Source organism: Lepidochelys kempii, chromosome 15 (assembly GCF_965140285.1).
Source record: "Lepidochelys kempii isolate rLepKem1 chromosome 15, rLepKem1.hap1, whole genome shotgun sequence".
Taxonomy (NCBI): Eukaryota; Metazoa; Chordata; order Testudines; family Cheloniidae; genus Lepidochelys; species Lepidochelys kempii.
Genome location: NC_136394.1, coordinates 9,511,955 through 9,525,362, shown reverse-complemented (window position 1 = coordinate 9,525,362; position 13,408 = coordinate 9,511,955). Strand labels below are relative to the sequence as shown.

The 13,408-nt window shown below is 49.7% G+C and overlaps 2 protein-coding genes across 4 annotated transcripts in view; one reads left to right on the top strand and one right to left on the bottom strand.

The window, feature by feature from the left end:
• TAOK3 (TAO kinase 3) overlaps nucleotides 1-4,007 on the top strand; it is a 144,047-nt gene extending 140,040 nt beyond the window's left edge. For all 3 annotated transcript variants that reach the window (XM_078848917.1, XM_073312562.2, XM_073312563.2), the window contains exons 19-21: nucleotides 128-340; nucleotides 1,811-1,993; nucleotides 2,792-4,007. In XM_078848917.1, coding sequence (XP_078705043.1) covers nucleotides 128-340; nucleotides 1,811-1,993; nucleotides 2,792-2,953 — 558 coding nt within the window. In that variant the 3' untranslated portion in view covers nucleotides 2,954-4,007. The remainder of the gene's footprint in view (nucleotides 1-127; nucleotides 341-1,810; nucleotides 1,994-2,791) is intronic.
• Nucleotides 4,008-7,745: 3,738 nt separating this feature from the next.
• PEBP1 (phosphatidylethanolamine binding protein 1) lies at nucleotides 7,746-13,022 on the bottom strand. Its single transcript, XM_073312571.2, has 4 exons — nucleotides 12,812-13,022; nucleotides 11,380-11,489; nucleotides 10,696-10,796; nucleotides 7,746-9,080 (listed from the first exon to the last, which is right to left on the bottom strand). The coding sequence occupies exons 1-4, from the start codon at nucleotides 12,947-12,949 to the stop codon at nucleotides 8,863-8,865; spliced, it is 567 nt and encodes a 188-aa protein (XP_073168672.1). The 5' UTR covers nucleotides 12,950-13,022; the 3' UTR covers nucleotides 7,746-8,862.
• Nucleotides 13,023-13,408: the final 386 nt, after the last annotated feature.

Here is a 13,408-nt window from a genome sequence, read left to right as displayed (position 1 = left end):
TCTTGGCTGATAACTAGCTGGCACTTTCCTGTATATGTTTGTTTTGGATGTACCATAGCCCAGCCTGTCAGCCCTCTCAGTACCCAAACCTCTCACTTCATCTTCATGTTCTCCCATTTTTCTGCAGGCCATGGAAATGCAAATCAAGAAGCAGTTCCAGGACACGTGCAAAGTGCAGACGAAGCAGTATAAAGCACTGAAGAATCACCAGCTGGAAGTTACTCCAAAGAGCGAGCACAAAACGATCCTAAAGAGTCTGAAAGATGAGCAGACGAGAAAGCTCGCCATCCTGGCAGAGCAGTACGAGCAGAGCATCAATGAAATGATGGCTTCACAAGCCGTAAGTGCAAAGTCCAGAGCTTCAGATCTCCTTGGTGAATGGGATATGCCAGGATTCATGCCCGCAGTGAACCGTGGGCATGAATATTAGCGTAGTGCAGTGGAGGGGATAGAACCAGCAATAATGTGAGCAGCATCTGTGACAGCTTCTCCTTCCATCTTTGCCAGCGCACCTCGCTCCTAAGCTGCATGACCTGTAGGTCCCCACGCAGCTTTGCCAGTGCACCTCCTGCTTGACATGAAGGGCCCGTGCTTTTCTAGTCATGGGCCTCTCCTGTTCAGTCTTCCTGGCACGCTAAATTGTGGTAGTTTATAGGGTGAGGATCATTGTCAATTGAGTAGCAAATAAAGACTCTTAAACGAGTTTTGCTTCTGATCTCAGTAAAATCCCCACATGTCTCCTGCCTGATGGTCTTTGCCCTCACCACTCTGCTGCCCAGGTATTAGGTTTACAGTGAAAGAGCAGGCACCTTCCCCAAATTGCTCATCAAACAATGTACACAGTCTGTGAAGGTCAAATTCACCCCTTTCCTGGGATTTGCCTTTAACAAAGAATACAAAAGCCTTCTCCCAAGGCATGGATGTGGCTAGGGTTCCTCCCTCCAAGCTGCTCAGCCCACATCCTAGGTCCTCAGTGTCCAGAGAGAGACACTCACTCCATTTACATCCAGGTGTGGTACTTAGCCACCTGCCTTACTGAGTCGGTAGAAGCCACTGACCATCTTTCAGCACGATCAGCACCTGTATGTTGAGTGGGGTGTTTGAGGCAGACACTGCAAACCTCTTGCAACAAGTAACTGTCCTGAGTTACCGAAAGTGAATAATGAAATGCAGTGATTCGGAGATCCACTTAATGGAAGAACTTTTCCCAGCTCATTCTGGGCCTTGCTCCTTCTTTTGTCCTGGGTGTCTCTGCCAGTAGATCTCCTCATTTTCTCTGCTTCCCAAGGTATTGAGACATTGACAAAGCCCAAAGTCCATGTGGGGCTCCCAGACACAGAGTATTTCTCTGACTTTCCCTAGCTGCTGTTAACACAACTAGCCCCTGTTCTCTAGCCAGCAGTGACCCCCACTTGCCAGCCAGCAGTGTTCCTGCTCACCAGCTGGTAGGGTTAGCAGTAATGCTGCTATCTCAACAGTGGCTTTTAAAATAATGCTTTCAGCACCACGCCTCCACCAGTGAGCAAGCGGATCGCTTCCATTACACAGCCCAACCCCACAAATCCCGGGGTGTCTGTATAACCGGGACCTCCAGTCTGATGGCTGCTCCCACAAGCCACTGGAAAGACAGACATTTCTAACGCAGACGTCGCGTGCCACCAGCCATCAGCACCTTTGATGCTGGGATTTAGGTAGTGTTTAAGTGCAAACTTATCAGTGAGCCTAGGCAAGGAGCAGCCCGTGCCCACCTAGCCCCAAAGCAGGGAAGTAACTGGTTGAGTTGATGTTTTGTTTTTGAATGATCTTGCAGCTACGGCTAGATGAGGCTCAAGAAGCAGAATGCCAAGCCCTGAGGCTGCAGCTCCAGCAGGAGATGGAACTGCTCAACGCATACCAGAGCAAAATCAAGATGCAGACGGAAGCACAGCATGACCGAGAGCTCCAGAAGCTGGAGCAGAGGGTGTCTCTGCGCAGGGCCCATCTCGAACAAAAGGTACGTTTCAGCTGTGCTGACGGGCAACATCTGAATCATTCCCTTGTGAATCGCTCCTTGGAGCTAGCAACATCTGAGCTGTCCTTGTTACTAGTTAAATGAGTGCCAGGAACTGAAGGGTTAAATAGAATGGATGTGCTGAAGGAAATTTGGGCAGATTTCAAAATGGATACAAATAAATGCTTTATCTGGCACATGTACTTCACCTGTGGAACACCTTGCCTATTTGTTGAGGCACATAATCTAGTAAGATTTCTTAAAGAATCACTCATTTACATGGGTAAGGTAGGATAGCACCTGCAGTTAGCCCTTGTAATTTTATGGTCTGGGGTTAATCAGTCGTCATGCTTCAGGGCTGAACACCAGCTGGAGTCAGGAAGAAAACTACCCCGCATGGTAATATTAAACAGCTAGGTGCAGTTGAGGGCTTGAAGTATCTGGCACTGGTTGGTGCTGGAGCCAGGATACCAAACTCCCTAACTAGGCCTTGAGCTGCTCTGGTGAGGTGGTCCCTAGGCAACAGTTGGATTGTCTGTTCTGATAGTGGGTACGTCTGCCTCCAGAGAGGCCAAAGCCATCCAAGGTGGAGGACCAGGAGAATCCCTAGCAATTCTCCTGTCCTTAAGCCCCCTTTCCATCTTGCACATCATGGCTTCCCACTTCAATATGGGAGACCAGATGCTGCTCCTAAATCAGCCAGCGGGGGGGTCACCCTAGAGTGGTGCACACCAGGCAGCTGGTCAAGCTCCAGGGTGCTTTGAGGTGCTGGCTGAAGAGGTTGTTGACTGCTTGTTTCAGATTGAAGAGGAGCTGGCTGCCCTCCAGAAGGAACGCAGCGAGAGGATAAAGATTCTGTTGGAAAAGCAAGAGCGAGAGATTGAAACGTTTGACATGGAGAGTCTGCGACTGGGCTTTGGGAATTCGGTCACATTAGATTATCCCAAGGAGGACTATAGATGAGATTAAATTTCTTTTGCCATTTTCAAAAAATCAAACAAAATTATGAAAAAACCAACATTCCCCATGTTAACGGGCGTGCTCTCTCTCTTTCTGTCTCTTACTGACATTGTGTCGGACTAGTGCCTGTACGTTCTTACTCTGTCAGGGCCCCTTCCCCTGCGTCAAGTGCCAGTGTGGGACAGCTCCTGGCAGTCTCTTTTCATAGTACGTCACAGTATTGATGTCTCTGTGCAATGATGACAAATGTTTCAGTGAAAGCTTTGGAGACAATTTTAACTAATCAAACAAAAGTGGATGTCTGTTGCTTTTGAGCAATCACTCATTTTACCACCAATCAATGAAAGTACAAGCAAAAAAAAACAAAAAAACCCCAACCCTATATATGAAAACCCAAGGGGAGAGAGACGAAATCCGCAGCCTTACCTTAACTAGCTGCTGCATAATTTTATTTTATTTTTATTTTTTTGGTATTTATTCATCAGGAATAATTAAATAAAAAATAAAAAATTTATTAAAGATTGAGAAATTTGATACATTTTACAGAAAAAAATCTTAATCGTGATGTACATATCAGTGGTGACATATTATTACTTTTTTGGGGGCAGGGGAGGGAAGGGAAGGGGGCGGGGTGAAGAGATCTTGTGATTTTTAAAAGAACCATGCCGGGCAAGGTAGGGGTTTGGCCTCTGCCTTCGGCATATTCTTGATTGTATCATAATCATTTTCTGCTGTCGCAGAGAATGTGAATACACTTAAATGAGCCCACAGGATCCCAGTAGCACAAATTGGGCTTTGTCAAATCGTGTATTTTGTGTATAGAAGGAATTTAAGGAGAGCTTTTACTTATTTTCATATTGTATTTTAACTGTTTCTCTGATCAGAATTTTTTTACTCCTTTCCTCTCCCCATCCCCAGCCGTCCCACCCCTGACTTTCCAGTTCAGTAGTTGAGTTCAGCACTGTCTCTTGGTCAGATCATCCTGATCTTTCTTTTCCTGTTTTGTCCGTCCCCCCCCCCAAACCCACCTCCCTCCCCAGAATCTCGGTCATAAATACTGCATTAGTCACACTTTCAAACTGTGTATTTTCTTACAATAAAAAGCAGTAAAAAAAAAAACGCTTTACCTTCTTTTGCATGCACTTTAAAAAAACAAAAACAACAAAAAACCATTTTTCAGCTTCCAAGGAAGAGCATGAGGAACTGTCAGAGCTTTTAATTATATTTGTAAATAAAAGTGTTCATCACCCCGCCTCGCTGTCTCATTGTCGCGGAACGAGCGGCTCTCGCCCGCAGCGTAGTTATCCGCTACCAGCCTCACCCCGCCTCTTCCTTCCAAGCTGCGAGCGGAACCAGGCCTGCGTGCTTTCATCTCGGGCTCATGCCGTCCTTCCACTGGGCACATTTGAAGCCTCAGAGCAATTTCTCTCAAAGGAACCTGCTTGGCCGCTTGTGCGGCGGCTGGAATGGATGGTGCACGCTCAGCCCAGACTCTCTGGCAGTACATGGAGATGGGCAGTTCTCTCTCCACGGCATTGATCATATGAACCCATCTGCATACACCCCACGTTTCTTTCCATGACTTTGCCCCCCACAAGCATGGCTGACTATGATGTCTCCACCATTTTTCAGCCTGCTGCTGCCTTAGGGTGGATTTGAGGGACTGAGAGAGTTTGCCATGTTTTTTTGGAATCTACAATGCAGTAGATGAATGGCCCAGCCTCCCTTCCTAGGCGGCACCCTCCTGCCCTATCTCTCTTGGCCATGCCCTGGCACAGTTACCATTGTTGACTTTTTCTGGCCATTGTATTGCTATTTTGTTTCCCCCCTTTTTCATCTTTAGTTCCCGCTTGGGGGAAACCGAGCTAATACTTGTGTAGTCCTTCACTGCTGTTCAGACCTGTCCGGGCTCACGTATCTCCACTCTGCTGCCCTATCTTCACTCACTTTCCCTGGGCATTCAGGAGGGGGGTGCTTAGTTTTTGGCCTGAAAGGGAACAGTTTTTATTATGGATATTGCAACCAGCAGCACACCATGATAATATACATATAAACTGTTGCCCTTACCATCTCCACAGGTACCCCTTGCATTTATAATGAGGGAGGGAGAAAAAATAGCAGCAATGCATACCTCAGAAAATTTTAGCAGAGACCAAGTTTGCAGCCTTGGAATGAATTGTCCACCTGTGTTAAGACTCAAAGGTGGAGATCTTCATCTGCTGTTAATGAGCATCCCTGATAGAGCCATGCTTGTTAATATCAGCTGAGGGTCTGGCCCAAAATGCATACACAGGCATTTTGTTTTCCACTGATCAGTCCCTGTAAGTGCTTTACATTTATATCTCCTGGGGGTTGTTGGAGACTCCGTTAACGGCTGGTGGAACAGCCCCTCTGCTCGCAAGTGAAATTGTAACACAGTGCTGACGTGTCCCATGTTTTTCTACAGTTAGTGCTTTGAGCATGGCTTTTACAGCCCCACTTTTGTGAAGCGCATGGGGGGTAGTATAAAGCCAGCTGCTTTGTCTGGAACCTTACCCTTTAATTTTGGATTCACGTGTGTTTGTCTGGACCAGATGTGCATTTCTACAGCACCTGCCCCAGAACGTGCCCCTGCTCAGAAGTTTCACAGCCTTCGTGCCATCATCAAAGCACTGGGGAAATGAACGTGCTCTCTTGCAAACTGGCAATGCCTTCAAAGAATAGCACTGGCCTAAGGTATAAGTGGGTAGGGGGTGAACTGAAGCTTCTGCCAACAATTGGGGATTTGTAATTGTTTCAGGGAAAGACATCAAATGGGTACTGGAGTACATTGCTGGAGCAGGACTGGTGCTGCTGGAGCAGGATGGAGCCTCACAATGAGCTGGGCCCTGGGCTTGAGTAGCACCTGCTTGTGCATATAGTGGCTGAAAAACCCTCAGGGCCATTGCTTATAAATCTAGACCCAAGATGGGGAAAAGGAACAACCCCAGCAGCACAGACTCAAGTTGCTTTTGTTGCTGCCAGACAGGTTAGTGCCCGCAGCATGTGCAAGTCCTCCTTCCAGCAGATAGCAGGAGTGATCATGTGCCATGATACTCCCTACAGTCAAGCTGGCTGCTTGCATAGCTCACGTTTGTCCTGATTCAAAGCACTAAAGGTGAGGGTGCCATCCAAAGAACAAGGGTGTTTGTTTGACCTTTGCCTAAAATGAGGTCTTTCTTAGCCAACGGTTTAATTCTCAGTGTATAGACCTTCCCACTTTTTGAGCAACAACTTGAGGGGAAAAACAGTAAACGCTTACTGCTTAAAGTGACATTTCTGCTCTTTGTGGTGGTGTGGTCCTCCTCTCAGCTGCACTAAGCTTTCTTCTGATAGCATCCAGTGCTGTAGTAGACACTATTCCAGGGTGAAAAATGCCATCAGAGAAATGTTTCATTTCCTAGCCCCTTGTGGCATTTCTGTGGCAAAACCTTAGTTGTGCCCTAAACAAACTTAGCCCCTGCAGTTGCCATGGGTACTAATGCTAGAGCAAAGCTGCTTAGGTGTACAAGGAACTCCTACCGCCATAATGTGGGTTCCCTCTGCTGATAAGCAAATCGGAGAATGGATGTGAACAGTGGAACAACCCCTCTTGCTTTGAGAGAGATTGCTTCACAGGGCAGGGACAGCGACAGGCTCAATTCCCATTCAGGCTGTGTTTGCTCAGCAAGGTCTTGGAGCCAGTCTCAAGTTTCTAGTTAAGGGGAATTGTGCGACAGCAAAGAGGGCTAGATCAGTAGCCCTGCCCCCATTTTCTCTCAGGATTTCTGCTGCTCCAGGATTTGGATTGCATTCTAAGCATTTGTCAGGCTGGTACCTCAGCTTGGGGTATTTCAGTGCCTGGGGCAGGCCTGTTTCTCTGACACCTCCCCCCCCCCCCCCCGCCCCAGCTTACTCTTGGTCTGGAGGAGAGATGACATTAGGGTCCCTGCCCCCTCAAGGAAGTTTAACCTGCATTACTCCTAAAACACTAAGGGACATGAACGTAACTTCTGATAGAGACACAGCTTGTTGCTGGGAGGCCACCCAGCTCTTGCACTCATCAGCATCAAGCAAAACATTTCCCTGGCTCATGGTGTTCTGTCACAGCACTGTGAATGTACAACATAGCACTAGCTGCCTTCAGGAATGACAGCCAAGCTAGTGAAGTCCCCTTTCCACAGCTGGGTTGAACTTATGACAATGTTCCTCTAGCCCTTTACAGCTCTGTGAAGTGGTTGAAACACTAGCTTAACTGAAGGGTTGCAATTTTAAACAAGTTTCAGAGTAACAGCTCTATTAGTCTGTATTTGCAAAAAGAAAAGGCAGACTTGTGCCACCTTAGAGACTAGCCAATTTATTTGAGCATAAGCTCACTTCATCGGATGCTGTAGCTCACAAAAGCTTATGCTCAAATAAATTGGCTAGTTGCTAAGGTGCCACAAGTCCTTTTAATTTTAACCAAGAGGCTGCACCTTCACACCCTGTAAGGAAGAGCCAGTACTTCCCCTGTGCAGAGAGGCAGTGTCCCTTGGGTTTAAGCATGTTTTCTGTTACCCCCAAACACACAGCTCACCTTGAGCTCCAGGTGCCCCCTGGGCCCTGCCCACCACCCCCTTCCCCTGTACACATTGGAAAGAAAGGATACTCTTCCAAGCCTCCCCTCTCCTGGAGCATGCATTCAGCTCTCCCCCCAAGGAGTTTAACAAAGGTGATCTGAAGCCACCTAGAGAGAGTCTAAAGGCAGTTTATTAGCCACTGAGGCCAAAGCTTTTTCCAGAAAGGGAACAAAACCATGTTCAAGTCCACCTGTGATTCTGTCCTTTTAATGGAACTAAAAGCAAACAGCAAATAGTGCACAACAATGACTTGCACAAACAATATCAGCTAAATTAATTTTCTGGTTCAACAGAAGCTTCCAGGGTCAAGTTTTTTCCCCCATTCCAGTATATAGTTAAATCAAATTAAAGGGTACAGCAGTCACCTGACATACTGGTGTGGAACCGAGCCGCTCCGCAGAGCGTCTCTGACCTACTGCTACCTCCAGAGAACATCTGAAAGTCTTTTTGGATAGTAGCTGTCCTTGGGTAGTCTCTACAGTATTCCCCCCTCCTATAGTAATCTGCTATCACCACATTTTAGTGACTAGTGAATCCTGTCTTTCCCCACTACTTTGTATGTCTGCATAAAGGCAGGCTCCGAGTGTTTTAATCTGTTTGCTACTGTAAGTCAAATCTTTCTCTTTCCAGACTAATTGTGAGGTTTGACCTAAGATTGCAAGGGCAGGTGGGAACACATGCAAGGGGGGTTCTTGGGGATTAGCTCATCTCCAGGAACCTCAGCTCATTCTTACCATGAGGGAAGAGAAACAGAAGCCATATTCTCCCCCCCCCCAAAGAGTTTCAAAGAGACAGGCTTTTCAAGATGGCCCAGGAGGTGTAAGCAGCTCTCAGCATTTCACCTTAGCAGATTTCTGGATTGTACTAGTGCTCTTTAGGCAGCAATGGTTTCTGCAGAAATGGGCACAATAAATGGTACATTTTCCCCTTACCCTGTCTGGGTAGGGACCACTTGCTACTAGCAACACTGTGGTCTGCATTGGTGATTGGGCAGGACCCCCCCCCACCTATGCAAAAACTACATTAATACTGAAGCAGGCTCAGGTCACAGCTGTACACTGGGTAAGGGGCTCTGGTTCCACCCAGTAACTGTTTGCAGAGGCAGCATAGAGCTGGGTAAGAGGAAAGGAGCAGCAGGGACAGTGGTAGAAATTGCTCTTCTCCAAACACTTACTTTTGCCCAAACTTTGTCTCCCAAAAGACCGATCCATCTCGCTCAAAGCTAGTTTTGTTCTAAGTGATGGGATTTGGGGATGTAGGAACAAGGATGAGAGGCTTAAGGGTTGCCCCTCCCCACTACTTCCCAGACAGCTGCTCGTAAAGTTTGGGCACATAGCTATCCCACTCTGCCTGATAGCACGTGCCAGCCACTGGGTTTCCCAGCTTGTACTTTTTGCGGAAAGATGCCACTTGGAACTTCCCACGTTTGTCACCAGATCGGTTTGTGAGGATGGGTTCGTTGCAGTTCAGTGGCTGCGGCTGTTCGTAGACCAGCCACACGTACCGGTGAAGTCCTGCAGATTGGGTGGGAGAGAGAGAGAGAGAGACACAGACACACTATGTTAAATAGAAGAAAGAAAATCTGTATTTGTTTTCAAGGAAAGCACTATGGTACATAAGCTTGTGATCATACACACCCCTATACAAGGGTCTGATCCATATGTTATCCATACGTTGTTATTGCGTATAAAGAAACCATTCTGCTATCCTACATCAAGGAGGCTGTCATGAGTCAAGTATACAAGGAATGTGCGGACATAGCACCAGGTGTAGACATTAGATAAGCGTGCCAGGCATTGTACACAGACAGGAGCTCTAGGGCAGACATCTTACAGTACAGATGGAACTTTCATTGGTTCCAGGGTTTGGCTTTTTAGCCATCTTGTTGCATAAGGGTTAAGGATGAGTTTGAGGCCTTTTGGACAAGTGTTTTAAGGGAAGGACCTGTGAGATATAATGGACTCAATGGCACCATCCTATCAATCACTTTCAGTAGTATTGTCCACTTTAATAGACTGCGGCTGAAGGCAGAAGCACGTGTTTTGCATAGATCTTAGGTCTAGGACAGCAGAATAATTTGTATTTTTCTGGCACACTCCAAGCAAGTCTTTAAGAACGCATGTTCAGCATCCAGAAGAGCAGCAAAACAATTCCCACAGAACGTACTGACTTTGGGGAATTGCCAAGCATGGCCGTGTGTGACCTGCCAGAATGAGGGGTCATCATCAGCTGTCTGTTTATGAAGTGTATGGACAGTTCCAGCTCACGCCTTGGGCAGGTAAATATCTGCCATGAACCTTTACAACTGAAATTGTCACCATATTTCCATTTTTCCCCCCAGGTGTGAGGAGTGGCTAATACAGATCTGTAGGGTTTGAAAGCTGAGATGTTGGCATATACTGAGCACACACACTGCAAACAGTTCTTCAGCAGTAGCAGATTCATTTTTTATGCAGATTGCACCAACTCCCACATACAGAACTGTTTTAGTCTCCTGGGCCTAACACCTGCTCTAAGTGATGTCAGAGCTTAGACTCCCAGACAAGCACTAAGTTCAACTTGTCCACTATGTTTACGCAGGAGAAGAGATGTCCAGCAGCTGGTATCATCTCTCAGGTAAACAGCTTCTTTACTTACAGGAAAGAAGATTTAATACATGAACAAAATGTACCAGCTATGTCTGAATAGCCTTCAGGGTCACATTTGAACTCAGTTCTCATCTGGGAACCACCCAGATATCAATTCAGCAACATTCCCTCCAGCCCCTGATGCAGGCAATATGCTAGTCATTCACTTCCCCTGCATGGTGGAAATATACTAGAGGCAGATGGACAGTGCTTGGCCATGCTATCCACATTGCTGCTTAGACAGCAGTTTGCTCTGCACTCCTGGTGCAGGAGGTGTACACACAAATCCTCATTTCTTTGCCCACCAAGATGGCGACTTCCTTCTCTCTGTACATTACAGCTCCCTGCATGCTCCTGCTTGGGTTCCTCTACATTACAATCTACTCATTCACAGCATGGATTCGTCAGTCGAGTCTGAGTACTGTAGTATTCACTGTAGCAAGGAGTCCTGCATTAGCCCATGCAGGACCAGAGTGATATGTGGGGGCTACCACTTACTAACCTGTCCCTTTGGGTGGCCCAGAACCAACATAATCAGAAAGGACACACCCACTGCTGATGTCATTTCCTTTCATGTTGACAACCAAGAAGTGATGCCATTCCCTAAGAGGAAGAACATGCCCAAGTTAGAACCAATTAACAGTCTCTACGGATTACTGAACCTGCCAAGTGAATTAAATGGACAGCCAGAAAGATGGCTATTAGAAGCAGAGTATTTCCCCACTCACTCCCTCTCCTGGTGGAACATCACAGGCTTTTGCTGTCCCTGCCAAGTTTGCACCACATACACACACAAGGATGCAGTTTCACATGAATATCATTGACCGGAACTGTTCAGATGAAGCTAAGAAGCCAGCAGGGCAGAGGTAGGTGCTCTCCGCTCACCACAAAGCTCTGAGCATTCATTGTCAGGGGGCATGTTTCCCATCCTTGGATGTCTGGGTGGGGGAAGGATGGTTACTGCCTAACATTCAGGACCAGGAGCTTTGGGTTCTGTTGCAGGCTTTGCTATATAGGCTGACTGCCAGGCCTCTAGCAATTTACATCACCCTTCTCAACTTGATTGGTGCAGCAGAAATTTTCAGCTGAAAGAGGCAGCATGAAAGTTCAATAGTTCGGTGGTCAGGCTATTGACATTTATGGCAGACAAGAGAGGGAAACTTCCAAAATTCTCCTGCTCTATTACCTGAACTTTGGATCCTTCCTGCTTGGAGCATCTGGGTCAGTGAGAACCAAGGTGTAGAGTTTCTGTGGATCACAGCCATCCCACTCAATGCTGGTTGGGCAGTTCTGAACCTATAATGATTAAGTGGTATGCCATTCATTAAACAAGAAGGGAAAAATAGTCATATCCCCGTAGAGAATCCATCACCCCCTCCCCAAGTGCTGTAAGCCATAAGTTACATTGGGCATGCAACTGACACATCACGCTAATGTTATTACATAGACCCGTTTTCATTACACCAGAAGGGAGACTGCTTGTAGATTCCACCTAAAAATGAAGGATTTTAATGAGCTGAATGTTTTTTCTTCCACTTAGAATGTGTTTGAATAAAAACAACCCCCACAAACTGCGGCATTTGGCACCCAAAAACTGCACCTCCCTGGTAGTGCCAAGAACTTGAATGCAAAACACAGAAACTCTAAGAATGAGGCACCTCTGTTTCTGTCATCTGGGCGCAGTGAAGCGTAACTGGCAGATGCATGCTACAAAGGATCAAGGCTGGAGTCCTTGACTCAGTTATGGAACGCATCTGCTCCTTACCTTGTACTTGGACAGTAGAAACACTCCCTGGCGTGGTGGAATTTTCCACCCTGTTGAGAAACGGATACCCGCTGTGCACTGCTGTTGGTATACAGCCCAGGAGGGTTCCAACCCAACACCGCAGCACCCTCCTCTTACCTACGCCATTTCCTAGTAATGGGGGGTGGTGCTGGAGCAACACAGGCATTGCCGCAACCCCCTGGAGCATAACGGGCCTGCATTTTGCGCTCATGCCGGTGCAGGTCAGGAGGAACTACTGCGATCAATGGACGTAGCCTGCCGGAAGCCAGCACCCAGGCAAGTCCAGGATCAGCGGACGCCAGAGGCTCCCACGTGGGTCAGAAGGCCAAGCAGATCGTTTCTGTTTGGCCCTCATCGAGCAGGAGTCCCGGGGAGCAGACCTAAGAGCTGGGACTCACCCCCCCCCCCCACACACACACACGCGCTTTGCTGGCCGGGATAAGGGGATCGAGCCCCTCGGCCGGCCCACACCGCTCCCCCCGGGCAAGCGCCCCCGCCGCGCCACCCCTGCAAGGAGCCTCCCCTCCGAGCGCCGCCCTCCGGCTCGGCCCCCGCTCCAGCCTGCAGCCGGGCTCGGCCCCGCCCCGGGGGGCCACGGCAGCGCCCCTCGGCGGGTTCTGGGGAGATCCGCGGCCCCGGCCGGGGCCGTGACCTCCCCCGGCCGCAGGCAGCGGCCTGCCCCGTTCCACCGCCGCGGAGCCGCCCCCCCGCGCCCGGCCCGGCCCCGCTCCCGGCGCGGGCCGCTCGGCCCCTCTCTGCTCCGCGCCCCGGAGGCGGGGGCCGCCCTGCCGCGACCGGCTCCCCGGGCCGCCCGGCTCGAGCCCGGCCCTACCTGGGTGGGGGTCAGCACTTGGCCCAGCTCGTCTATCGCCGCCGCCGCCCCGTACCGCACGCGCAGGGGCTGCGCCGGCCGCTGCTCCACCTCGCCCAGGCTCAGCGGCCCGTCCCACGGCCCCGGCCCCAGCGCCATCCTCGGTCCCGCCGGCGGCTGCGCGAGCTCCGGGCCTGGTGGCGGGCGCGCGCCAGCGGCACCCCTTTGAGGGGCGGCGGGGCCCGCCTCCTCCCCCCCGGGCTCCCATTGGCCATGGCGGGCAGAGGGGGCGGGTCCCGTCTCCCCTCTCCGCTCCCATTGGCCTCCGTGGGCAGAGGGGGCGGGGCCCGGCTCCCATCGCTGCGCGGGCCGTCTCGGGTTGCAGGGGCGGGGGCGAGGCGGAGCGGAGCGGAGCGGGCTCTGCGGGCTGGGGCGGTGCCGGGGCAGGCTGCCTCTCCTCAGGGGGGCCTGGCAGCCTGGCAGCCTGGCCGGGCCCCGGGCCCCGCCCCCCGCCCAGCTGCCTGATCAAAGAGGCCCGGTCAGTAATTGTCAGCATCGGTCCTGTTGCAATGACGCCCCCACCCCCCCGAGCAGCCCCTTGTCCTGGGTGCTGCACAA

Coding starts and splice junctions, on each gene's coding strand:
- PEBP1 (XM_073312571.2), bottom strand. CDS start 12,949: ATGGCGCTGGGGCCGGGGCCGTGGGACGGGCCGCTGAGCCTGGGCGAG. Junction 11,490..12,811: donor AAGTGCTGACCCCCACCCAG/GTAGGGCCGGGC, acceptor TAATCATTATAG/GTTCAGAACTGCCCAACCAG. Junction 9,081..10,695: donor TGGGCCACCCAAAGGGACAG/GTTAGTAAGTGG, acceptor CCCAATCTGCAG/GACTTCACCGGTACGTGTGG.